The sequence below is a fragment of the Anastrepha ludens genome, chromosome 6 (assembly GCF_028408465.1).
Source record: "Anastrepha ludens isolate Willacy chromosome 6, idAnaLude1.1, whole genome shotgun sequence".
NCBI classification, from domain to species: Eukaryota; Metazoa; Arthropoda; class Insecta; order Diptera; family Tephritidae; genus Anastrepha; species Anastrepha ludens.
In genome coordinates, this window is record NC_071502.1 from 16,118,661 (window position 1) to 16,146,151 (window position 27,491).

A 27,491-nucleotide genomic window follows, 5' to 3' on the forward strand; every position below is an offset into this window, starting at 1 on the left:
TTAGGTGGGATAAATAAAAAAAAAATATTGTTTTAGGTGGCATAAAAAAAAATTAGTTTAGATGGCATAAAAAAAAGAAATGTTTGTTAGCTGGCATAAATAAAAAAATTTGTTAGGTGGCATAAATTTGGTTTTAGGTGGTATAAACACATTTTTTTTGAGGTGGCGTAAATAAAGAAAAATTAATTTAGGTGGCATAAAAAAAAATATTTTTGTTAAGTGAGATAAATAAAAAAAAATGGTTTTAGGTAGCAAAAAAAATTTTTTGTTAGGTGGCATAAATAAAAAAAAAGTTTAGGTGGCATAAAAGAAATATTTTTGTTAACTGGGATAAATAAAAGAAAATTTTGGTTTTAAGTGGCATACAAAATTTGTTTGTTAGGTGACATAAATAAAAAAAAATTTTGGTTTTAGGTGGCATAAAAAAATTTTTTGTTAGGTGGCATAAACAAAAAAAAAAAAGATTTGGTTTTAGGTGGCATTAAAAAAATATTTTTGTTAGCTGGGATAAATAAATGAAAAGTTTGGTTTTAAGTGGCATAAAAAATTGTTTGTTAGGTGGCATAATGAAAAAAAATTATTTTAATTAGGTGACAAAAAAAATATTTTTGTTAGCTGGGATAAATAAAAGAAAATTTTGGTTTTAGGTGGCATAAAAAAAAATTTTTTTGTTAGGTGGCATAAAGTAAAAAAAAATTGTAAAATTGTAATATAAAATTTTTTTTTGTTGGGTGGCATAAATGAAACAAATTATTTTAGGTGACAAAAAGAATATTTTTGTTAGCTGGGATAAATAAATGAAAATTTTGGTTTTAGGTGGCATAAAAAATTTTTTTTGTTAGGTGGCATAAATAAAAAAAAATTTTGGTTTTAGGTGGCATAAAAAAAATATTTTTGTTAGCTGGGATAAATAAATGAAAAATTTGGTTTTAAGTGGCATACAAATTTTTTTGTTACGTGGCATAAAGTAAAAAAAAATTGTTTTAAGTGGCATAAAAAATTTTTTGTTGTTAATATTTTTTATGCCACCTAAAACAATATTTTTTGTTAGGTGGGAAAAATAAAAAAATGTTGGTTTTAGATAGCATTCAGAATTTTTTTTTGTTTTAAGTAGCATAAATAAAAAAATTTGGTTTAGGTGGCTTACAAAGTATGTTTAGGCCATTTTTTAGGCATAAACAAATTTTGTTTGGCCACCCTAATGTGTATGTGTGCGACTGTTTAATGCAGAAATGACAAAAATGTAGTAAATAGCTTTCAGGCGCCCCAACTTGCATTCGCATGCTTATGGCGCCTGACCCACATTTATGAATGTATGTATATATGTGCGCATGCATGTAAATCCAATATAAATACATACTTACACATTTAATATAGCGATTAACAATGCATGAGTATTTTTCAATTATTCACATACATTTGTATTATCCATAAACACTTATAATAATTTTTTTCTTCCATATTTATTGACATTATCCCATTTGCAACTCAATTCAATATGTACTGCATTTATCTAGATATGTATGTAAGCACGCATACGACGCGTCTTACATGATAACTGATTCTCATACAGGTGAGCCGGAAGAGCCTGAAGTACAGCCGCCGCCACCGCCGCTACCACAGCTGCTGGCGACGCCGACACCACCACTTCCACTACCGAAACCGCCACTACTACTACCCATACTGCCGATGCTCTTCAGCGATGCTGACGTTACTGCCGTTGTGCACGTTGCGCCCAGGGTGGCCGTTCCGCCGGCTATTACACTATTCGCTCCAGCCGAAATGCCAATATCACTGATACTTTTCACACGTCGATGTTGCTCATACAAAGCATTTGGATCTGTCATTGACTCGGCTATGCTGCTGCTGCTACTCACAGGTGGCGCACTCACACGATGTCCGGGCGGTGCGTAGTTGAAGATATTGCCGCCACTTCCGTGGGCTCCAATACCGGGGGCTGATGATGGCGGTGGTGGTGGTGGTGCGGTTGTAGGTGGTGGGAAGTGGTGTGCGGCGGTGGGGTAGAGCGGCGCTGAATGCGGTGGATGACCGCCTATAGTGGCGTAAATTCCTCCACCACCTTCGGAGCTACTATACGATGGTGTGGGAGAGGTGGAGTTGCCGAAGGATGAACGATCCCCAATGGAGTTTCCGCTACGTGATGATTTTGCATTGAAACGGAAGGCTTTAGAGAGAGAACTCTACGTTGAGGGGTAGAAAAGAAAATTAAGAAAAAATGGCGTAAGCAAAATTTAAACAGTTGAAAGGTGTATTATATTTAAATATAATAAAAGAAAAATGAAGTAAATTGAACGGAAAATTATTTTGGGGTAAGCGTGCATTTAAAGGACATTTCTATCAAGGTTATCATCTGATTATTTGGTAATTAATGTTAGTTATAAAAATATACAATAGTATTATTTTATTTGAAGCAGGGCAAGAATTCTAATTTTCTTATTGATTGTTAAGAATTACAGACTAACAAAATTTTGTAATTAAGGGTTGCCACATATTTTTTTATATAATAATGTTTTTTTAGTAAAACGGCAATATGTACAGCATATGCAAGTGAAAGAGAAAACGTATGTTTAGAGAAAATTTTGAACAGGGTTGCCATCTGACTATTGGGCAATTAATGTTATTTATAAAAATACAGTATTATTTTATTTGAAGCAGGGCAAACATTTTAACTTTTCTTATTGATTGTTAAGCATTTCAGAATTACATAAACAATTTTAAGGGTTACCACATATTATTTCATAAAAAAAATTATTTTAATAAAACGGCAATATGTACAGCCCATACAAGTGAAGGAGAAAACGTAGGTTTAGTGAAAATTTTGAACAGGGTTGCCACCTAAATATTTGTCCATTAATGTAATTTATATACATAATTATGGTATTATTTCATTTGAAGAAGGCCAAGAATTTAATTTTCTCATTGATTGAATTTCCGTATTATAAAATTTTTGCAATTAAGGGTTGCCCTATATTTTTTTATATAAAAAAAATTTTTAGTATGCAAATATGTACAGCAACGAGGAAATTTTATACAGAGCTGCCACCAAAATTCCTTACAAATAACGTAATTTAATATGAACTTCAATTCAAGCAATTCAGATGCGCAATATTTTTTAAAGGGTTGCCATCAGAAATTTTACCAAATACTATAAGGTAGGCAAACTTGTTTTTTACTTTGACTAGTAATTCAGAATTTAAAAAAATTTGTTTAAGGTTTGCCACATATTATTTTATAAAAAACTGATTAAGAAAAACGGCCATATGTACACCATACAAAAGGGAAAGAGAAAACGTATGTTTTGAGAAAATTTTGAACAGGGTTGCCATCTGAATATTTGTCACTTAATGTAATTTATGAAAATATAATATTAGATTATTTGAAGCAAGGCAACAATTTAATTTTCGCATTGATTGTTAAGCATTTCAAAATTACAAAATTTTTTGTTAAGGGTTGCCATATATTATTTTCCAAAAAACAAAAAATGTTTATCATGCTACATTTTAGATATAAAGCACAAATTTCAAATAAATATCATATTTAATATTGAAATTTGTCATACTTTCTAACAAAGGAGGTGGTATAACAAATTTTAAGTAATTAAAACTTTGAATTTAAAATAAAGTGTTCTGTACATACATAAAAATAAAGGATCTCTCATACGACATGCCTAGATGTTGCTTTAAAATAAAAAAATGTTAAAATGTAGATTCTTTGAGGTTTCACTATTTTATTAAAAAAAAATTTGATCAAAAAGTTTCCGGAGCAACCGCCAGGAGACGCTCTAAGTCAACCCATTTGAGTTCTATTTTTTCCTTTGTTAGCTCGTCACATTTGTGATTAACATTCGTACCAAAATTTTATCGTCATTGCTTACAATTTGCGAAAGTTACACCGTCTTGGGTAAATCTAACTCTGCACGTGTTTTCGATTCTCTACAGCTTTAAACATTGATTTGACCTTGCAGCAACGAATTTGTATTAAATTTTGCGTTTAAAATGGATTCAATGGCGCAAACATCTTAGAGATGTTGAAGAACTGTTTCGAAAATGATACTCTAAAGAAGACACCCGTTTACGAGTGGCATGAACGCTTCAGAAGAGATCGTGAGTCCATCAAGCATGTCAAACTTTGTGGCAGGCCATCGACATCGAAACCATCAATAAAGTAAAAGAAAAGTTGATCAATAACAGCAAATTAACCATCAGAGAGCTGGCAGAGGACTGGAACATTGCTTATGAATCTGTTAAAGGCATTCTGCTGATGATTTGTTTTTGCGCCGTGTTGCTGCAAAGTTGGTGCGAAAGAACCAGAACTTCATGCAAGAAATACATGGTTTCCAAGGCTGAATCCGAACCAACATTTGTCAAACGCATCATTACTATAGGCAAGACATGGATTTATGAGTACGAGACGCAAATCAGACCAACTCATCAGGCGAGTGAGGCGAATAAACCGAAACCAATATAACCACGTCGTTTTAAGTAAAAAAAGAAAGCGTTGCTTACGGTGGGTGGATGGATTAGAACGGCAAGTACAGTACTCAGACACAATTAAGTCCATTATACTGCACTCGGGTTGCTTTTTTAGTTTTCTTTAAATCTACTCGACCTCCGAAGATATCTGAGTGGATGTTGTGGTGCCAAGGAGCCAAGGAGCCAAGGTGGTCGCTTCTTAATACATCAGTGCCAAAGACCTCAAACCTGATTCGAGCGAAGGCTGGGCAGACGCACAGAAAGTGGTCCGCGGTCTCATCCTCCTCTACACATGCTGGGCAGAGTGCACTGATATGCCCACCTTTTCTATGTACTTTGCCCAAAGAAAGTGGCCCGTTATCAGTCCAACCAGCCGCCTACAGTCTCCTCTGCTTAGTGATAGGAGAAACTGCGACAGTCGAGCGGACATGACAGGTTATATCTGTTTTATCCATAAGACAGTTAACAAGGACTGTTATTTGGACGTTATGAGACGTTCATGTGAAGGAGTACGCCAAATAAGAAGGGACAGAGACTTGAGAGACTCTTTAATGAAAGTTCAATAAAGCACTAAATTTTTATGAAATCATTCAGATTTCAGTGACCTGAAAGCAAAACCACTTAAAGTCACACAAGTTGGTTGGTCAAAAATTATATGTGAACCAGTGAAATGCTACCAATTTTTTTCCGTGTTGTTTTCTCTGGTTTCGCAGTAACCTTTTTTTGTCAAACCGAATTCCTAAGATTACGTTGACTATTTCGGGTACTCTTTATCTTCGTCTAAGAGTCTGAATCGTTTCTGCATCGATGCTTAACGATAACGCACAAAAAAGAGTCCAGAGGCGAATAGTCCATAGTCTCTGACACAGTGCAACAAAAAACCTATGTTTTGTCTTTTGCTTATTGACATGTGATTTCAAAGGAAATCGGTCGATGATCAACCCACCACCAATACGAACTTCTCATTTATGTTGATACAATTTCAAAACCAAATTTTTCAAAACTGAAAGAAATCGGATGGCAAGTATGGAGTATTGAGAGACACTGATTTCGCATTGAAGCAAGACTTTCCTAATGATTGCCGACCAACAAATATCAGTGGAAATTCTTCATCTCCACATAACCGCCGTTTGGAGCAATGAAAAGCTGCCTCCATCCTGGACAAAAGGCATCATAGTGAAGCTGCCCTAGAAAGGCGACCTGCGTGACTGCGGCAACTGGCGCGGAATAACCCTATTTAACACCATCTAGAAAATTGTAGCCGTGACCATACAAAGCAGGTTCAAAGACATCGAAAGCTCCTTAAGAGACGAGCAAGCTGGTTTTCACCCTCAGCGAGGCTGTGTTGACCAAGCCAACACACTTCGGATTATAGTAGAACAATCAGTTGAGTGGCGCTCCCCGCTCTACATGCTGTTCGTAGACTTTAAGAAGGCGTTGGACATTATCAAACGAGACGCAATATGGCTGGCACTGAGTAGAAAGGGAGTTCCCGCCAAGACAATCCGCCTCATCAAAGCCCTCTACGATAACTCCGAACTGGCAGTGCTTCACATAGGTGATATCAGCGATCCATTCAATTCATTGTCCCCTATCGCCCATTCTCTTCGCTATCGTCCTTGATGACGTCATGAGCCAACTGACCCTGGACAAAAAAGGCATCGTGTGGAGTTTCACCAGAGATCTTGAGGACCTGGACTTTGCCGATGACATATGCCTCCTCTCTCACAAACTCTCTGACATGCAAGCGAAGGCGGACAGACTAGTCGCGCTGGCACGCACAGTCGGACTGGATATCAATATCGCCAAGACCAAAGCCATGAAAGTCAACCACAATAATACAAGGCAGATATTGGATGACGGATGCCCGATGGAATTTGTCGAAAGCTTCTGCTACTTCGGCTGCATCGTCACGGCAGATAGTGGAGCAGATGAAGATATCAACTGCAGGTTAAGAAAAGCAAGGGCGGCGTTCGGGCGATTGCATACAGTATGGGCGAGTTCGTAAACCTCCAGGCGCTCTAAGCTGCGAATATTCAGCTCATGCGTGAAGTCCGTCTTGTTGTACGGAAGTGCAACATGGATGGTCTCTAGTACCATCACACAGAGGCTCCAATCCTTCATCAACAAATGCCTCCGTACCTTCTGCAGAATATTCTGGCTAAATACCATCGGTAACGACGCACTGTGGAGATTAACGAATGAGGAGCCCATCCTTAGGCAAATCAAACGCAGAAAGTAGCGACGCATAGGTCACACATTGAGAAAACCACCAGATAGCATCACAAGAATGGCACTGGACGAGAATCGCAAGGGAGCAGAGGTCGCGGTCGACCAAAAAACACTTGGAGAAAGTCGATGCTGCGCGAACTAGCAGATGCCAACATCTCATGGGACGATAAAAAAACAACAGCACAGAACCGTGTAAGATGGAAAGGTCTTATCGAGTCCCTATGCTCCCGAGAGGAGTGAACAAGAGGAAAAACAAGTGACTTTCGTTGCCCTAAGGCCTATATTGAATTTTCTATTTTATTGCAGGTTGCGGACAAATATTATTTAAAAATATTATTCTTAAAAATTCGTGCCTATGTAGAAAATGAAATTAAATAAAATATTTGCTTAAAAACTCATAAAACATTAATTGTGCTGCAGGCAAAATGTTGCTCACAAAAACGACATGAATTATTAGTGCTGTGAAAAATAAAAACAACAACACTTTACTAAGCAAAAACTACAAAAACAAACTGAATCGCAAAAGCCAGCGCAACTCACCTGTGATCCTTTCCATGCCGATATCTGCTGAGCAAAGAAGCGGGAAGAGAAATGAGAATACATACATATATATGAATATGTATAAAAGTTCAAACAAGATTATCGATGATGGAGCAAATCGAAAGAGAATAATTAAAAAAATTAAAAAAAAATAAAAATGAGGTAAAAATATTTAATTACAAACGCATGAAATATGCGTCAATGTGACTGCATAATTCCAACGTCGACGCTTCCAATTACCAGTAAGTTAATTCATACATAAAAAACAATTTTATAAAATATACAATTACACCAAGAACCTAGCCTGTGGCTGTATGCGAGCGTAGCGTTGCAGGCGGAAGGACTTATTAATTGCCCTACAAATGGCGGCATATACAATTTAAATAATTATTTTTACACTTATATAACTGGGCAATGACAAATAATGGGTCAGCTATACTATACACATATATACACACATATATAAGTACATATATGTATGTATTTGCGCGTACGTGGGTGCGTCAACAAGTACCCATATTTGAGAAAAGCTGCCTTTGCTGAGAAAGCGGGCCATTACTGGTGACAGCCAAATATCGATTTGTACATCGCTTAAGATTTTTCGATGGCAAAACGTGGAAAAAAGCGAAGTTGGCATTGAAAGTTGATCAGCAAACGCTAAATGCATAGCAAGGCATGACCAAAGAGAGGACAGATGCTCTACACGAAGCTCTCAGACTAACCAAGATGCAATTATCGATACAAAACTATATACAAGGTGAAGTCCAAAATAAACAAGACTGGCGTCATAAAAATTCCAGTGACTTCCAGTGAAAGGTTGGTGACATTCCGTTGAGTGGAAGCGAAGTTATTGCGTCTAAAGCGACAGTCTGTTTGTGTCATCGGTACATAAATGAGTTTCGAACGAAGAGCTAATATCAAATTTTGTTTTAAAATCGGTAAAACCTTTACCGACTCAAATGGATTGATGAAAAAAGTTTATGGCGATGATTGTCTATCTGGTGCCAAAGTTCATGAGTGGTTCACACGTTTCAGAGATGGTTGTGAGGACGTAAATGACAATGAGCATACGGACCGTCCAAAATAAGTAATCCACGAAAACTCCATCGAAATTGGTCGCAAATTTATCAAAAATGAACCGAAAGCATCGTTGAAATTCATGGAAACGGAGTTGAATGTCTCCAAAACATCGATTTATCGCATTTGAACTGATCATTTGGGATTACGAAATGTCTGTGCACGTTTCATTCCGCACAAGTTAACTGAGGACCAAAAATTGCTCAGAATTCAACATTCGAAAGACCTCATTAAAGAGGCGAGAAAAGACGCAAACCTCCTTTACAACATTGTAACTGATGATGAAACGTGGTGTTTCCAACATGCACCTGAAAGTAAGCGTCAAAGTGCCGAATGGAAGGACGATCCCCCATCCAAAAAATCACGTGTGGAGAAGTCAAAAATCAAGTCGACGTTCATTTGTTTTTACGATTTCAAGGGAATTGTCCACAAGCAGTTCGTGTGAACGGGCCAAATCGTCAATACGATTTTCTATCTTGGCATTTTGAAGCATTTGATGCATCGCATTCGTCTTATTCGCCCTGAATTTACCATCTTATCGATCCACTCTTGTGACTGATTTTTTGACTAGAAATCGGATCTTAACCATCAATCACTCCCTCTGATTTCTATGCAGCTAGGTGAAATGGTTGAAGTGCCAGTCTGGCACTCCTCAAGTAGCACTAAAGCGCCGTTTTGATACCATTATGAGACCTCCAACAGGCAGATATCTACAGCCAGCCAGATATAATGGATGAAGATTGATGGCATTTAGGTTGGCGCACTGCCCCAAACTGTCGAAGAAAGGAGCACGCAGTGACCTTAATCGTCTAGCTGCCAAACCCGGACATTTACAGAGAAAGTGCTCAACAGTCTCCTTCTCTGAAAGGTTCCCACAGCTTCTGCAATGGTCGTTAAATGGTCACCCTAGCTTTTCTGCGTGTGTGCCGATCGTCCAGTGACCGGTAAACACAGCTACGAGTTTGGAAATTGAGTCCAGAGGACTTTCTGAGTCCCCTGTATATATTGCACTGGGACCAAAGGGATTTCGAAATAGCACATGAAGAAATGGAGCTCCATCTTTTCTGCGCTTTCCTCAGAAATAATTTGTGCAGTTCCCCTTTAACAACTGTCAGGGAGATGCCGATGACTGGGTAGGAGGTCTCCAAGGCCAATTCAGTCCCCTTCCTGGCAAGCTCATCAGCAATTTCATTTCTCTCTATGTTTCTATGTTCTGGGACCCAGATCAGAGAAATATTACCGGCCTATCCAAGAGATTTGATCCCCTCCTTACAGGAGTTTACTAGTTTCGTTCTGCACCATGGCGTCGTCAGAGCCTTGATCGCGGCTTGACTATCGGAGAGAAATGTTGATATCTTCCTCGCTCCCGTAATGCCTACGCATTTTGATTGCCTGCAGGATCGCAAATACTTCCGCTTGAAAAAGTGACTGTGGCTTCTACCTGTTCGGAAAATGGTGTCATAAATACCATTCAAAAGGCTTATGCAGTCATTCTGAAGGACATTCCGGTCAATGACCTGAAATACTCTTTCGAAAGGCTTTTAGAACGCGTAAAGCTGTGTATCGAAGCCAGATCGGACTATTTTCAATGAATAAACTCGAAGTTATCAGAACAAAGCTCTAGTAGTTTCTACTATTTTAGCTCAGTCTTGTTTATTTTGGACTTCACCTTGTATTTTATACTTATCTACACATACATATTTTGGAAGGTCGGTATGAAAACTAAACCATTTCAGGCGATATTAGGCGGTAATTAAGATGTTCGCTACTGAGGCGATTTAAGCAGTCCATCATCAAATAACAGCTAGAAATGTATATGTTATTGTCTAATAATGTGGGTTTGTTTTGTTACTGGGTATCTTAGAAACTAAAACTCATTCATTTACAGTCTGTGCGACTGGTCTTGCCAGTTCCCAGACGCCAACCCCATTGAAAATGTGCGGGGAATTATGAAAACGCATTTTGCCGGAAAGCCAGTCCACGATTTAAAGCAACTCGTGCGTCAAGTTCGCAAAATCTGGTCCTCCTTGTCGACGAGCTACGAAGAAAAGCTGGCTCAAAGCTTGAACTTCTGCCAGGCTATACTTTCATGTAAAAATATATATCTTTTATACTTCATGAATAATCGCGGTTCCTTTTTTCTGACACTGACTTAAACTCAGTTTCATACAAAGCTACAAAACTTACAAAATATTACGTCTAAATAAAAATACCGGTGACTTGTGACTTATTTTTATTGTGAGAGTCTCTAAAACATGAATCGATGCATTGACCAATTGCTTGGCCTTTATTTTGGTAAGCGTCGCACTTAAGAAAAAAAGTTGCCGATCTTTGTTGTTTTTTTTTTGTTTTGACTACATACACGGGACATCTTAATCTTTAAGCTAATCTTTTTGGAACAAGAGTATTCAAATTATTTGCTCGCGAGCTCGTAGACGGTTGAGTAATCTTGCATTCTACAGCTAACGACCCGTTCTCGCAGACGGCGGGAAATGGAGTTAAGATTAAATTAACCCTTAACGGCCGAAAGGCCCCGCTACGGGGGCATAGGACTTATGCGATAGAATACGAAAGGCTCCAATACGAGGACCTGAAAATAATTCAGTTTCCATTACAGTTACTCGTACTTATCATCGCTGCAGTTTTCTTTAACAAATATTGCAACTTTGTATATTACATCCCTGGTTGGTTGATTATAAAAAATTATAAGTCTAGTAAATATAATGAGTTCATATCTAAATAAAGCAGTTTAAATTTTTAGTTGAATTTTCCATCCTTATAAACGTTTTAGAATTTCACCTAATTTTCCGTTGTCTTATGAGCGAGTATTACAAAAAAAGTTCTCGGCCGTTAAAGGTTAAGTTAAGTCAGCGTCACATACAAATTTGTGTCGGCGGTGTCCTATGTGAAAACCCAGCTAACACATAAATGCGACTCGTGGTAGCGAACGCATAAAAAACATAATTGGAAAAATTATAATTGCTTTTTATTTATTTGTTTATTTAAATATGGGTAATTATTGAGCGCCCATCGTACGTGCGTAAGAATCATTTGTTTGCTCATTATTGTAGTAATTTTTCGCTCCTTTGCTTGCGCAATGACGTACAATCAATCGAACGGCAGATAGGCCGAAGTCTGTTATGCGGCTCACCAGTTTTTAACCAGTTGCAACTCTTTTAATTAATGACCCATTTATTTTGCGCTCATTACGTTGCATTTTTACATACATACATACATTCGTGTTTATATTTATATGTCCGCATGAACTTACAATACAATTCTCACCATGGAAATATCTAAAATATTTTTACATAGCGCCTATTGGAACTCCCTCACAGTCGCATGGCGTTGGCATGAACTTTTGTTGTCATTTAACGTTTCATTTCATTCAATTGCCAACAATTAACTGTTAATTTAATGGCATTGTTAATTCACACATAACTTTGTACCAACACACACACACACACATGTAAGGCACAGGAGTCGAATGAGCAGCCCTATATACCTACCTATCAAACATTCAGCGAATTGCCAAGAGCCAGTGAGCTACCGAGAGGCAGGCCTAAGTAAATACAGTTTGGCAACTATTTGATCAAATACCTTCAACAAAAAGGGTAATTTTCTAAGTGACGAGGTTTGTTTTTAGCAGAAGTTGGCTGAGGTTATACTAAATTATTATTAATATTCATCCATTTTCACGTATTGCAAGGCTTGGGTTTTACTCTCGATGGAATTGGATTGATGTATTACCAAATGTAATATTGGATAGGGGAATAATTTTGCGCCCTCGTAAAAGAGGTGTCACTGCTGATACTATCATATTTTTGTGTTCACTCAAGTAATACGAGGTGTGTTCAAAAATTATCGCGAATTCTGTGTTTTTTTTCAAAAATTATTTATTTATTAAATAATATCTACTTTGTCCCCCCTTCAAAGTAATCCCCATGAGATATTATGCACTTGTGCCAACGTTTTTTCCAATCTTCAAAGCACTTCAAAAAATCATTTTTTTATCTCGTTCAGCTCCTCCTTCGATGCCGTCTTTATATGGTCAATCGTGGCGTAGCGTCGTCCTTTCATGGGCCTCTACAGTTTCGAGAACAAGAAAAAGTCAAAGGAGGCCAGATCTGGGGTTACTCCTACGGTGGCTGTGGCATCATTTGAGTGTTGGTTTTGGCAAAAAAGTCGCGCACAAGCAACGATGTGTGATCAGGGGCGTTATCGTGTTCTTGCAGGTAATATTCCTTATTGACCGTTTTACCCTGTGGTAAGAACTCATTATGCACAACGCCCCTGCGATCGAAGAAAACGGTAAGCAAAACTTTTACATTCGACCGAACTTGGCGCGCCTTTTTCGGCCTTCGTTGCCTTGGTTCGTGCGGCAGCTTCCATTGAGATGATTGAGCTTTGGTTTCCACGTCATAACACCATAAACCCACGATTTGTCACCAGTTATGAGGAGCAAATTTGGGTCGTCGCGGACAGAGTTCCGATGCCAACATCTCATTAGCAATGTTCATGTGATGCTGCTTTTGGTCGAAAACAGTTCTGAATCGAGAGCAGTTTTGGTACGAATTTTGCGGCAACCCGTCACATGCCCTAATGATTGAAAAAAATCGAATGGCTCGAGCCAATCGGTATGTTTAGGTACTCAGCAACTTCTCTAACGGTGATTCGACGAATGGCCAAAACCATTTTCTTGTGTTGAAGTGTTCGGCATGCTTTTCGTGGTTAACATCTTCTTGGTCTCATAGAGAGAGAACATTTTGTACCACCGATAAACGTTGCTTTGGTCCAAAGTAGCTTCTCCGTATGACACAGTCAACATTCGGAATGCATCCGCCCACTTAATTTCGTTTTTCACACAAAATTTGATACAGGTTCTTTGATCCATCTTTTTGAGAAGGTAAAAATCGAAGATGAGCCGAAACACCGAAACACGAAACACACAAAGCAGCTGTCAACAATTAACTGAACATTCAAAATGGCCGAAGTCGTCGGCATGAGTGAGAGACATGAGTACCAATAAATCGCCACAAAAAAATCGAAATTCGAATATACGTAAGCCGCGAAAATTCGAAATTCGCAATACTTTTTGAATACACCTCTGGTCACTTGAAGGTGTATACTATGTGAGGTCGCGAACGCAGTGCTTGACATTATTTTAGCGTAAAAATCCTCTTTTATCTGATGTCAAAGATGTCTACCTTCGTCCCGTCTACAGAAATTTTTGCCATTCTGAAAGTAGCAGAATGGATAATTGAGAGAAAATGGAGCGAGAAACAGATTGGAGTCGTTAGTGACAATCAGGCTGCGCTAAAGACCCTGGAGAACACAAAGCAAAGCTCAAAGTTTATTGAAACATGTAAGAAGAAGTTCAATTTTGTTGCAAAACAGAATAAGCTCGTACATATGTATATGGGTTCCAGGACACTGCGATGTTCAAGGGAATGAAATTTCTGATGAATTGGCCAACTGTGGATCAGCGACTCCCCCGGAGGGACCAGAACCAATAATCGGAATCAGTTCTACAGGAATCAAGAAGTGGATTAGGGATTGTGTATGCAATTTACATAAAGGGCGATCGTCCGGTTATGAACGCTACGGGACTGCAAAGTATTTTGGGACAAGCTCAAATAGAAAACGTCAAACTTTATACTAAAACTTGGAAGGAAAGACGTTCGGTTGATGGTCGGTGTTATTACAGGAACAACCCATGAGGTCAGCATATGACCAGCATTGGAATCATTAATAACCCAATTTTCCTGTCTTGCTTAGAGGAGGTGGATGACACTGAGCATTTTCTCTGTGAGTGACCTGCCTTTGCTAAAGCAAGGCTACGCATTTTGGGCTCCGATGTCGTGAGAATGAGTAAAATTCGTTCTCTCAAACTGGAGGAAATTTTCAGGTTTATCAAAGAATCTGGAAAACTCTCACAGGTCTAACTACCTCTATTCTTCTATTCTATGCTATTTTTTTGCGTCTGTTACTGCTCTCCTTTCCTCCTTGTCTATCTACCCTTTCTCTTTCCAGAACTTTAAATATAATGGGCTTTTGAGCCTGAAGTCTGTTTTAGAAGTTATCAAATCTCTCGATGCTTCTTGGCTCGACCTTGCCAAATTCAATTTCATTTCAACAACAACAATTATTGGATGAAGACACATGTCGAACCCTTGATGATATGTCTAAAGAGTTGGATCTTAACAGATCAACCATCGGCAAACGTTTGCACGCGCTGGTAATGGTCGAGAAAGCAGGTAACTGGGTGCCACATCACTAGAAGGAGAGGGATACCGAGAGACGTTTGGTGTCGTCAGAGATGCTTCTTGAAGGCAGAAAAGAAAAGGTTTGCTGCAACGCATCGTCACTGGCGATGAGAAATGGATCTATTATGATAACCCTAAGCATCAAAAATGTTGGAGCCTGCCAGGTGAACCATGTCCATCGACAGTCAAAAAAAATATTCATGCTACAAAGGTTATGTTGGACATCTGGTGGGATTAGAAGGGTATCATCTATCATGAACTCCTAAAATCATCTGAAACCATCACAGGCGATCGTTACCGACTGCATTTAATGCGTTTGAAACGAGCTCTCAAAGAAAAGTGGCCGGAATGGGACGGTGGACATGACAAACTGATTTTGCTGTCTGACAATGCCAGACCACATGTTGCTAAATCGGTCCAGAAATATTTAGAGGGACTGAATTGGGAAATAGGAAATCTTGCTCCACCCGCCGTATTCCCCAGACATTCCACCTTTGGATTACCAGATTACCATCTGTTTCGATCAATGCAGTCAGCCTTTATTGGAGAGCGGTACACTTCTTACTAGAGCATCGCAAACTGGTTCAATGAATGGATTAAGTCAAAAATACTTGAATTTTACGTCAGAGCAATCCGTATGCTGCCTGAAAGATGGAGCAAAGTTGTAGATTCCAATAGCGGATTATACACATAATTTCATGGAAGGGGTGATTTTTAAGCTATTATCTTTTTAAACAGTTGGTTTAAACAGCTGACGCACGTTTCGTGTTTTTTTTTCACTGTCAACCATCTTCAGTTTGGTCTATAATTTAACCATGAATCGTCTTACAAACAACCAAGGCTTGCAAATCATTGAATTTTACTATAAAAATGAGTCTTCTGTTAAGAAAGTTTATCGCGCGCTTCTTCCATTTTATGGTCAGTTTAATCGACCCACTGAAGCGGCTATTCGAGCTATTGTGACTAAATTTAGAACCAAATTTACATCATTGGACATCAAACCACCAACTCGCTTACGTAGAGTGCGAACTGAAGAAAATATCGCAGCAGTATCGGCCAGTGTTAATGATGACCATCAATTAACGATTCGTCGCCGTTCGCAACAATTGGACCTCCGTTACTGAACAACGTGGAAAATTTGGGAAAGCATTTAAGTGTGAAGCCTTTCAAAATACAGCTGGTGCAAGAATTGAAGCCGAACGAACTACCGCAACGCAGAATTTTTGGTGAATAGGCTCTTGGAAAGTTGGCCGAAGATCCACTTTTTTATCGAAAAATTGTGTTCAGCGACGAAGCTCATTTTTGCATCAATGGGTACATAAATAAGCAGAATTGTCGAATTTGAAGTGTGATGATCAGCCAGAAGAATTGCAAGAGCTACCAATGTATCCAGAAAAGGTCACAGTTTGGTGCGGCTTATGGGCTGGAGGTATCATTGGACCGTACTTCTTCAAAGATGCTGCGAATCGTAACGTAACTGTGAATGGTGAGCGCTACCGTGAAATGATATCCAACTTTTTTTTGCCCAAAATGCGAGAGCTTGACTTGCATGCCATGTTGTGCCACATGCCACACAGCACGCGTGACAATGGACTTGTTGAGAAGCGAGTTCGGTGAACATTTTATTTCACGTTCGGGACCTGTCAATTGGCCACCCAGATCGTGCGATATAACACCTTTAGATTATTTTTTGGTGGGGCTTTGTTAAAGCTCATGTCTATTCAGACAAGTCTGCTTCAATTAACGAATTGGAAGACAACATTAAAACATTTATATGTGAGATATCGGCCGAAACATTGGAAAGAGTATGCCAAAATTGGACTAAGCGGATGGACCATTTGAAGCGCAGTCGCGGTCAACATTTGCATGAAATAATCTTCAAGTGTTGAATTATATGTACTATCGATTTAAATAAAAATTTCATGCATTTCTCTGAATTTTACGTGTTGTTTTGAAAAACTTTCCTATAGCGCCTAAAAAGATCACCCTTTAGTTGACACACTGTAACTTATACTCGTATGCCAGTGAACTGCCCTGCCTCGCGTCGCATTTTTCAATGACACTTACACAACTCGCCCGCCACCTGCTCCTGCCCGCCCCAAAAAGTTACACTTAATCAAAGGTAAATATCGAAATTGATTAAATGTCACTACAAATAAAGGCATAAAAACGATTGCATGCATTATTATTAATTTATTCCACTTATACAGCGCCATTTAATTAGTTGGTATTCTCATTTATTTATTTAATTTTTATTTTCTTCTTTTTCACTGTGACACCTTCAAGTTTTATTAACCTACCGTTTAATTAATGAATTATAGTTTCAGTTTGTAGGTGTTTCGTTTTAATTGCTCGCTTAATAAGAAGATATTAGCTTTGATAATCAAATTTTGTTTTATAAATTATTATTATCCTTCCTTTGAACAGTAGCTACTGTTTGGTTGTTTTTTGTTCTTTGTGTTTTTTTTTTGCATTCCTCTGGCATGAACTTGATAACCTACTCAACTATGTTTGCCTTTGTATTGTATATGTGGTGTTACTATTCCATAATTAATCTTATTTCCAAATTCTTTTCTTAATTTCAGCACAAAATTATTTTTACCTCTTTTATTTCACTGTTTTATGCTTTAATGTCTGTAGATTTTGACGCTTAATGTAACATTTCAGCTTTACCTGTAAGTGTGCGCACTAAAGACAAAAGCAACATTTTTCTAAGCTACTCAATTCACTTTACTTGTTGTTGTCGGAAAATCACCTCTTAAATAATTAATTCATTATTTACTTTCTTAAATATCCAATTTGTATGCCACTTTTACCAACTTTTCTTATTTAATTACTCAAATATAAATTGGAAAAAGTCTGTATTCTGGTTTGGGGTTTGTAAATTTTAAATATTTCAAAAAAGCATTGAGGCCATGTATTGTTATTAATTTTGATTTTATTCACTTTAGTAGATAAATAATGTTAAACGAATTGTCTGGCTGTATGCGCGTGAGTGTAGAAATTTGATTGGAAAAACAACTGAAAATTTCCATTCATTAAAGTTAAATGCTTTTATAGATGAGTAAATGCATTGTTTGAAAACCATTAGGTGATCTACCAAGTATACCTAAGAATGTAGTGGACTGTGCAGCTCTCAACAGGGATGAGTTTGTACGATGTCGTTTAAAAAGGATGGGGGAAGAAAATCTTAAAAGGAACGCATGAAAATCTATTTTCATCGACTCTTAATTGCAGTTCTATGCAATTCCAATTATAACAAAGCTGGTAAACTCTCGTTTTGAAAGGAGTTAATACAATATTTCCAAAAGCCATAGCAGCAGTTATTTATGTGCCGAAATTCACTCTCTTTCACTGATTGAACTCTGTTGGTTCAACAGAAACTGTTATGTTAACAGTGAGATCTATATTACAAATACAGAGTGATTCAGAGCTGATGCAGCTATTTGAGAGACCTGGCATCTTTCACTGACTCAACTCTGCTGGGCTAACAGAAACTGTTATGTTAACAGTAATAGCCGTATAACAAATAGAGTGGATTCAGAGCTGATGCAGCTCTTTAACAGCAATTATTTATGTTGTACTAATCGTTCTTTTTTCAGACAATTGGTAAGCGGCTGTGGCATACTTAGTCACGAAATGAAATTCAGTGGAACTACGCGTCAAATTAACCCAAATATTTTATGAAAAAGGTCGTTCGGCAAGAAATGCATTTGGCGCATTGAGTGGTATTTTCCGTCAACATAACTGGCTATTTGAGTCAGCAATGAGCAAAACTGCTGCATTTGGGAAAGCCACTAGTCTCGTGAGGTTCTGTGAGCGGCGCGATCTGGGCCTCATCCTATGTTGCGATGCTAATGCCCAGTATACAATCTGGGGCAGCAGCAAGTGCAATAGACGGGGCTCTCGACTATTCGAATTTATCGCGTCCTCTTGCCTAGACCTACATAACAAGGGCTCACAGCCAACGTTTGTAACAGCTAGAAGGCAGGAGGTGATTGATCTAACCCTATCAAACTCAAAACTTGGGTGGTCAATCAAGAACTGGAGGGTCCTTGCCGAAGATTCGTGCTCGGACCACAGGTACATTGAGTTTCAGTGTGGCGAGGAGGCACAAATGCCATTGCTCTCTAGAAACCCCAGGAAAACAGACTGGCAGAAGTTTAGGGAGGCGTTGCGGGACCCTGACGTTACGCCACCAAGACTTCGAAAAAAAACAGGCCATTGAGGCGGCTGTTGAGAAACTCAACGCTGCCCTAACTGAATGTTTTGAGTTAGCCTGTCCAATTCGACCTCTCCCTAACCGGACTCCCGTTCCTTGGTGGAACGAGAGCTCCTGATGTTGAGGCGTGAGTCGAGAAAACTTCTAAACTGGGCCCTCAAGACTAACCTTGCTGAGGACTGGGAGCGATACCGTGATGTTCAGAAGAACTACAAGAGGCTTATTCGGGAATTGAAAAAAGAGCCTCATATAGGGAATTCTGTAGCGGTATGAGTCTCTGAGTGACACAGCGAAATTGGTTAGGATCCTGAAAAAGGACCCAACTGCAAAGCTGGGGTCACTTAGGAAATCTGATGGCTTCTTCACGGAGCGGCAAAGTAAGACACTCAGCTTGCTGATGGAATCTCACTTTCCTGGTAATCAGATAAGCATTTGGTCAACTGGTCATCTCTTGGCAACGCGCTTGAAGAAGATTAGACTCGACAGATGCAAACAACTTCTTTGGTGGCACGCGATCAACGGTCATGAAAATATTCTTTTCACAGATGAGAAACTTTTCACTGTTGAAGAAGTTTTTAATAAGCAAAACCACAAAATCTACGCAAACACTTCTAAAGACGCAAAAAGTGTTGTTCCAAGTGTTCAGAGTTTCTACCATCCAGCCTCCGTAATAGTTTGGTGGGGAGTGTCTTGTAAAGCCGTTACAGCTCTTCATTTCTGCGGAAAAGAGGTTAAGGCTGTGGCAAAAGTGTTCCAGGAGGACGTCTTAGAAGGCGTGGTGAAACAGTAGAGCAGTACTCTGTTCTGAGTATTACGTGTATGTACGTGTATTACGTATACGAAGATTTCTGGAAGTCCAAATTTGAATCTATTGGACTGCAGTTTGTGATCAGAATTGTAGAAGACCTCACAGAAATTTGGAGAGTCTCAACAAATCTTTGGTTCGAGCAACAACCTCAATATCCATGGAAACCGTAAATGATAGCCCAGAGTATTGTTTTCAAGCGCGGAAGAGTTTTGCCGAGAGTAAACGCGAAAAAAGAAAATCAGTAATGGATTTCAAAAGTAATAGTCTGATTGCAATATATTTGGCTGACAAAAATCACAACACAAATCAACAACAGCGATTGTTCGTGAGCTCGAGCACCTTAAAGTAAATAAAGTTTTTGTTCATCGCACCATTTGTCGTTATAATGACACTGGTAGCATCGCGAAACGTAATGGAGGTGGTCATCAAAAGACTGCAACGTCACGTGAAATGGTTCAAAAAGTGAAGAAGGGACCTGAGGGAAATCCCCGACGAAGTGCCAATCAAATGACGAAAGAACTGAAAATATCTAACCTTAGTATCCGCCGCATACTGAAAAATGATCTCAAAGTCAAGCCTTACAAGATCCCATACGGTGCATGATCTCACACCAAAGCAGCAACAAGTCAGACTTGAGAGAGTGAAGGAGTTGCTTTGCTTGGCCGAAAGTGGTCAATTTCCGAAAATTGTGTTTTCTGACGAGAAAAATTTTGAAATTGAGCAAATCGTAAACTCTCAAAACAATAGGGTTTATTGGGCCGACCGTTCATACGAGAATTTGAGTCATCGATTGGCTACCAGGAGGCAGCCCCCGCCACAGTCAATGGTTTGGGCCGCTTTAACCGCAGATGGGCGCTCTGCAATCGTTTTCATCGAGCCTGGTGTCAAGATAAATGCGAAATATTATCGGGAAAGTATTATGAAGGTTGCTTTGAAGCCGTGGACAGACAAACATTTCAGTCTGGACGTCTCACAAAGCTCGAGTGAACCAAGAATGGCTGAAAAACAATGTTTCGAACTTCATAACGCCCACACAACGGCTCTGAAATTCACGAGATGTGAATCCGATGGATTATTCTCTTTGTGCCATTTTGGAGAGAAAGGTTCGAACTCCAGGCTCACCTGTCTCGAGGCGCTGAAAAACGTCTGCGAGTGGGTGAAATACCGGCAATTCACATTCGGGCAGCTTGCGAATCGTTTCTGGGTCGTCTCAAGGCCATAGTCAAGGCAAAAGGTGGTCATATCGAGCAAAAGTAAATTGATTCTTAATTTTGTATTATTTTCACACATTTTTTACTTTGAATTGAATAAAAGTAATTTTCGAAACTAAGTTTATGGCCTTTTTAATTGATTACATTTCGTGTGCCGGACCCTGTATATCCACTGTAGCAAAAGAAAATTACCAGCATAGCCGCCACTTGTGTTGCTTCGTTGGTATTAGAACAACGCCTGATTTTAAAAGCGTAGCAATACTCGTGCGCGTGTTGATTGTAAGCTTTGCCGAGCTCTCATTTAAATACAGAAAAGACAGGAACTCATATTTCGCCAAACTAGGTTTTTCCCCGATTGATTTGCTTATTCGGCGTTGGCGGCATCTCGTAGAATAATGCACAAATTCTACAGAAAGTTAGTATTTTTAGTTGTATTGAGTGGCAGAGTACTGCTAACTAAATCAAAAGTCTCTCTCCACTCTCCCACTGTTTGTTCCTCTCTCGAATATCTGTTGCCGCTTGCTTAAAGTGACATTCGGTTTGTAATTAATTTCGCAAATCTTCTAATCATTTCCTTCCCAAAGCACTTCCAATCTCAATACAACAAATAATTTGGAAAAGTTTCGCCCACATAATGGATTGCTGCATAAAAAAACACTTCTTAGAAATATTTCTGAGTAAGTTTCTATCAAACTAAGTTTCCTGTTGTTACGTTGTTCCATGAAAGCTTTAATCAATCTTTGTTGAATTCCTTGACAAGTTGACAGTTGAATATATTAGGCGCTCTTATTTCAGTGAAAGTTTACTCGATAAGATGTGGCACTTTAATGTTGTGGATTCACTTTTGTGGGTCGAGCGAATGTGGTGGAGAGAGTGTGCGTGTTTATGAGTTTCTACTTTTTTCTTCGTTCGACATGCAACATCTGAATGACAACAAATAAGGCGGCTAGTTTGCAAATAAATTTTCTTAAATAAATAATATTTCGTAGGGTGTAAGTGGGTTTTGTGTGTATACCATATATGTAGATATGTATGAGACCGACCAAGTCGAGTAAGCACTAAATGTAGTAGAAACATTTCGTTACACGCCAAACATATTGAGAAAGAGAAAAATAAAAATTAAAAAATATAGAATGCAGAAAATTTACGCAACACACTGAGACTATCAAGTTGCATAAAAACTGACTGATATACTTTAGTATGTATGTACGTATGTTCATATACAAGTAAGTAGCTGGTGCAGTTGCTAGTAGATACGAGAACGAAACGAGCATTACATAGTTAAGACACTGGATATGTTAGACGAAAATGCAGAGGCGGCGTAGGAGTTTCCTTTTAGTAGTTTGTATGCATGTATGTATGTATGTATGTATGTATGTATGTATGTATGTAAATATAAATATGTAACACGTACCGAAATAAGTAAATACAGTGAGTTTTAAAAATAAAAATCGTACATTTATTTTTCCGCAATGTTTGAAATGATTTTGAAATAGACTTTCTTTGTTAACTGATGAAAAAAAAAATTTTTTCAAAATGTAGCAAAAAAATTTTTTCTACGATAATCCCATAAATAAAAAAACAAATTCCACAAAACAATTTTTAATTTAAATTAATTTTTATTTATTTTTTTATTTAATTTTTATTAATTTAAATTAATTTATTTTTATTTATTTTCTGTATTTAATTTTTATTGATTTAAATTAATTAATTTTAATTTTAATATTTATTTAATTTTTATTAATATAAACTTATTTTTATTAATTTAAATTAAAGATTTTAAATTTCGTTTTTTCTTTCATTTTTATTAATTTAAATTAAAAAATGTTTATTTAATTTTTTTGTTTAAATTTTATTAATTTAAATTAATTTATTTTATTTTTAGTGTTTTTTACTTAATTTTTAGTGTTTTTTTTTTTTTAATTTTTATTAATCTAAACTAATTTTTATTAATTTAAATTAAAGAATTTTACTTGTAAATTTTTTATAAATTTTTCATTAATTTAAATTAATTTAGTTTAATTATAATTTTTATTAATCTAAATTAATTTATTTTTATTTAATTTTTATTAATCTTAACTAATTATTATCAATTTAAATTAATAATTTTTTTTTAATTTTTTTATTTAATTTTTATTAATCTGAATTAATTTTTATTTGAAGCAGTATTTCCGCGCAGAGAAAGAAAAATCGTGTCGATGTAATTCACGCTTTTATTCAAGGCATATCTATACAAGGTAGTATCATTAGAAGAGCTAATTAATTCGCCTTGAGCGAATTGGCATTTCTGTCAAAAATTTGTGTCAAGGCGAATTTGCTTTGTTGTTGCGCAAAACGATGGTAAGCAAAATGGGTTCTTTTTTCCTTTCCTTTCTTTTTGTCTTATGTGTTTCAATTTATGTTTCAGATCTCGGTATGGTAGACGCTTATGCTGCAGAAGGCGATGTGCTTGTTTTCCTATACTAAAATATGAACAGCAGGCTGAGCCTCTTGTCCAGTGAAGGTTATGGATTTCATTAGTCCCGATACGTTTGAATAAAACGCAAGTCCTTTGGTGTGTAGTGGCTTCAATTGGGGGGTTACATTACAAATGAATCAACGGAATGAAGATGAACAATTTAAATGTCAATTTAAAACACTAATAATGGCTGGTTGCTTATTTGCGGTAAATGGACACTGTTTCAAATAGATTGGTGCTTACGATGACGGAATGGATATATTTGGTGGTAAAAATATTGAAATATCTTTTCGCAATGTTATGGCACTAAAGAATATATCCGCATTTGCGAGTAGGACACATTTTCTGCAAAAGACGGTCCCATTCAGTGCCCGATTGTAAGGATAGCATGAGGCGCAAATCAATACATCCAAAATCCAAATAGTTATTAGTTTGAAGTAAACTAATTTTTTATATGCGAACAAATCCACTTTTAATTCGTAAATTAGCAAACAGTTTTCCCCTGCATGTAAACTAATTTATATACATATGTGTTCTCCTCATACCCATGTTTCTATTTGGTACATATATATATATGTATGTGTACATGTAGTTACATTATTATAACGCTAGCTTTGTGTAGTACATAACGAATGTAATTTATATAGTTATCATAATATAGTTCATCATAGTCAACATCAATTCTATAAGTTAAGTAAAGAAATTGTAATAAAAAAGACAAAAGTAGTTTGTAAACCTTTAAGCTTAAATAAAATATGGCTAATTCGAAAAACTGTTCAGAAATAAATTATGTGCTTCTTTTATATTTTAAGAATACCATTTTATTTTCCTTTGTATATACACAGTCTGTAATAAATTATTAGTTTAACGATATTTTATAACGTAATAAAGAATTTCACAACGGATATAGAAAAAAAATCGATTTAGTTTTTCATCTTTAATTTATTCAAATAACATTTGTCGAGAATTTTTATAGTATCCCTTTATTCACTAGCTTTTCGGCAGCTTTTCAATTTGGAGTTATGAAATCCTCATAGCAGGTGCTGCATATAGGAAGTATTTACTTGCTTACTTGCATTTACATGCACATCACCCCAACGCAGACCCACAAATGTTGATGATGATTCACATGTGTAATTTCTGTCTGCAAGATATTAATAATATTCAAAATGTACTTTTACACTTATCTCTCCTCAAATTTCTTTTTATCTGCTCTGCTTATTCATTTAATAACAAAATCGAACACTTTGTTATTATGAAAAAAGTTGTTTGCGTTTATTTACTATTCACAATTCAATTCGCCTTGGAAATAATTATTTTGACACTTGTGCCAAAAAAGCAAGAACAAAATACATGTAACTTTTTGTTTTTGTACAACTGCTATTACCTTGTATAGATATGCCTTGCTTTTATTCTAACTGCCGTTTTTACATTTTTGGCATCGCCTACTATCTAGTGTATAATTTTAAAGTACAAAGTTCCATGTAAGTGAAGTACAATTGTTCGTATAAGAGAGCAGGATTGGTTTGCAGAGTTGTATTTAGAATTCATCATTATTAATTTAAATTATAAAATTTTAATTTAATTTTTTTATTTCATTTTTATTAATTTAAATTAATTTCTTTTTATTTAATTTTTTAATTTATTTTTTAATAATTTAAATTAATTTAATTTTTAATATTCCATAAGTAAAAAAAAAAAGAAAAAAAAGTAAAAACCCAACAAATAGTCGACAATCCCTAACAGCTTTGCTCATTTTGTTCTTACAAGAAAATGCTTAGCCAAAAACCTCATATTTCCTTAATTCCTAGCAACTTCCAACTTCCTCTAAATACCAATTAACTGCCACCGCGGTTTTTTTCAGCAAAAATTTAGGTGTTATTTGAAAAATCCGTCACAAAACATCTTCAACTCAAAACGAGAGATCGCAAACTACGAGGGAGGTTCAATAAGTAAGAAATTTTGATTGAAAGATGTTAACGGGTTTAAATTAAAAAAAAAAAATTTGTGTACTAGTTGACTCTTCAACGCAGCTTGCAGCGATCAAAAAAAAAATGTACACCATTTTTTCCAAAAAAAAAAAAAAAATTATTTGTCCATAGTCCCCTTTTAGAAATATACACTTCTCCCAACACTCCGGGAATTTTTTAACCCCTTCAAAAAATAGTATTTGTCGAACTCTCCAAAATACACCTCTCTCTCGGCGATGACTTCCTCGTAGCTCAACTACATTTTCTTCTGAGCAATTGCGGCAGCAAAGAGACCAATAATTCTTTTATTAAGATGTTATCTAACGAATACGCGACAATGAAGAATTGCTGCAGTTATGCAATGGCGAGGACATTGTGAAAAGCGACATGAAGTCCCAAAGACTGCCAAGGTTGGGTCATATTACGCGCATGAGGGATGACCGTCCCCAGTAATCAATTGAGTCATACAACTCCGTAGCGCCTAAAGCACGACGATGTCCAAAAACTTAAACGACTTGAATAAGTTCTAATGGACTTGAGAACACTGGGTGCTATAAACAGGAGAACTTTTAATGAGGATCGAGATGCTCGGAAAGGAATCGTGATCGAAGTTAAAGCTCACCCCTGGGCTGTAAGGCTGCGCAATGATGAGGGTGACGATGATAACAAATTCACATTTCCAAGTATCGTTCGTTGTTTTCCTCTTCTTTGTCCTATCTTTCGGATAGCCAAAACAACTCTTCGCCTATTGCGGTGAACCGTGAATTTATCTGAATATTTTGACCTTTTCATAAGCGCAAAGATCTGTAAAGTCCCGAAAATTGGCAACTCTAATTCACAGATGTCCAAGCCTACTATTTTATTTTTGCCTACAAGTTTGGCTAGCGCCACCACTTCTTAGCGTTACAGACCTTGGTGAACCATTGCTTCCTTCCATCTAACGAATAAAAGTTTTGAAGGTTTGACGAATTTTTTTCTCATCTTTTTAAGTTTTTTTGTTTTAGTCTTGAGCAAAGCTGTGTTTGGTAGCCTATATAACCGTGATAAATTAGCCAAAAAAATAAAATAGAATTAAACGTTACAGAACATATGATTGACTGTACGATTTTCAAAGGCACGCACTGTATGCGCAGTTAACAGAATTTTATTTTATTTAGTAATAATCTATTTCCACCTAAAAATTAACTGCAGTTGCTGCGATAGTACACTGGTTGTACATCCCCTGTTAAGACCCATTATTACATACGCCTCTGTAGTATGGTGGAAGGCTGCAATGGATAATTCCAGAGTAAACTCCCTAAACAGGCTACAAAGAAGTGTGAGCTTGGCTATCACAGGTGCCATGAGTACGACATCTGGTGATGCCCTCCCTTAATGCCATTCTGAACTTTTAACCTCTAGATTTTCAAATTCTAAAGGAAGCGATGAAGGCGGCGTACAGGCTCAAGTTCAACGGAGTCTGCGGCAATGAAGAAAGCACTGGCCACTGTCAGATATACCACCAGTTGACGGAGCGGTGCACACTGCCACTTGCACACTTCTCGATGCCAATGGACAATCGGGTGCCTTTCGTTAGCTTCGGTAGGAAGTACGTTTTGATTCCAAATAGAGATCAATAGTAAAGTTTAGAGAACCTATTAATGGAGTATCAGCACACTTTCTACACTGACGGAGTGTGCCAAAGTCTGTGATGGTAGCGGATCTGGATGGTACTTAGACAAAGGCACTAAGTAGAAAGCATAATACTTTTGCAGCAACCTCCCGAAATTTCAGGCTGATCGGAGTAAAGAGAAGTGAGTTATGGAATTTTACTAAAAAGTTGTGGTGATATCACTAATAGCCAAAGCAGCCTTGCACTAGGAGGTGTTTCGGCTCACTCGGCATTTGACAGTTTGGTTGTTTTACATTCGATTTTCATAATTTTTTACGCCTAGAAAGCATAATATTCCTATGTCACAGGACAGATGGCCACGGTATCCCTTACGGAAGTCTATGCCATCGTGAATGTGGCATACTGGCTAATTGAGAAAAAGTAGCGAGGTAGCAGTATTGGAATTTGTAGTGACAGTCAAGCTGCACTGAAAGCCTTTGCTAACCCACGCTGCTCTTCCAAGTTAGTCGGCGAATGTAAGATAAAACTAAATAGTGTTACAAAACACAACAAAGTCTTAGTCTTATTTGGGTGCCTGGTCATTGTGGTATTACGGGGAACGA

At 37.3% G+C, this 27,491-nt stretch overlaps 1 protein-coding gene across 4 annotated transcripts in view; it reads right to left on the reverse strand.

The window, feature by feature from the left end:
- Nucleotides 1-1,153: 1,153 nt before the first annotated feature.
- The window catches only part of LOC128866371 (kazrin), a 96,211-nt gene continuing 69,873 nt past the window's right edge, over nt 1,154-27,491 (reverse strand). For 2 of the 4 annotated variants that reach the window (XM_054107042.1, XM_054107041.1), the window contains exons 10-11: nt 7,266-7,289; nt 1,154-2,201 (exon numbers count right to left, since the gene is read on the reverse strand). In XM_054107042.1, coding sequence (XP_053963017.1) covers nt 1,566-2,201; nt 7,266-7,289 — 660 coding nt within the window. In that variant the 3' untranslated portion in view covers nt 1,154-1,565. The remainder of the gene's footprint in view (nt 2,202-7,265; nt 7,290-27,491) is intronic. The other 2 variants (XM_054107044.1, XM_054107043.1) reach the window with 2 other exon arrangements.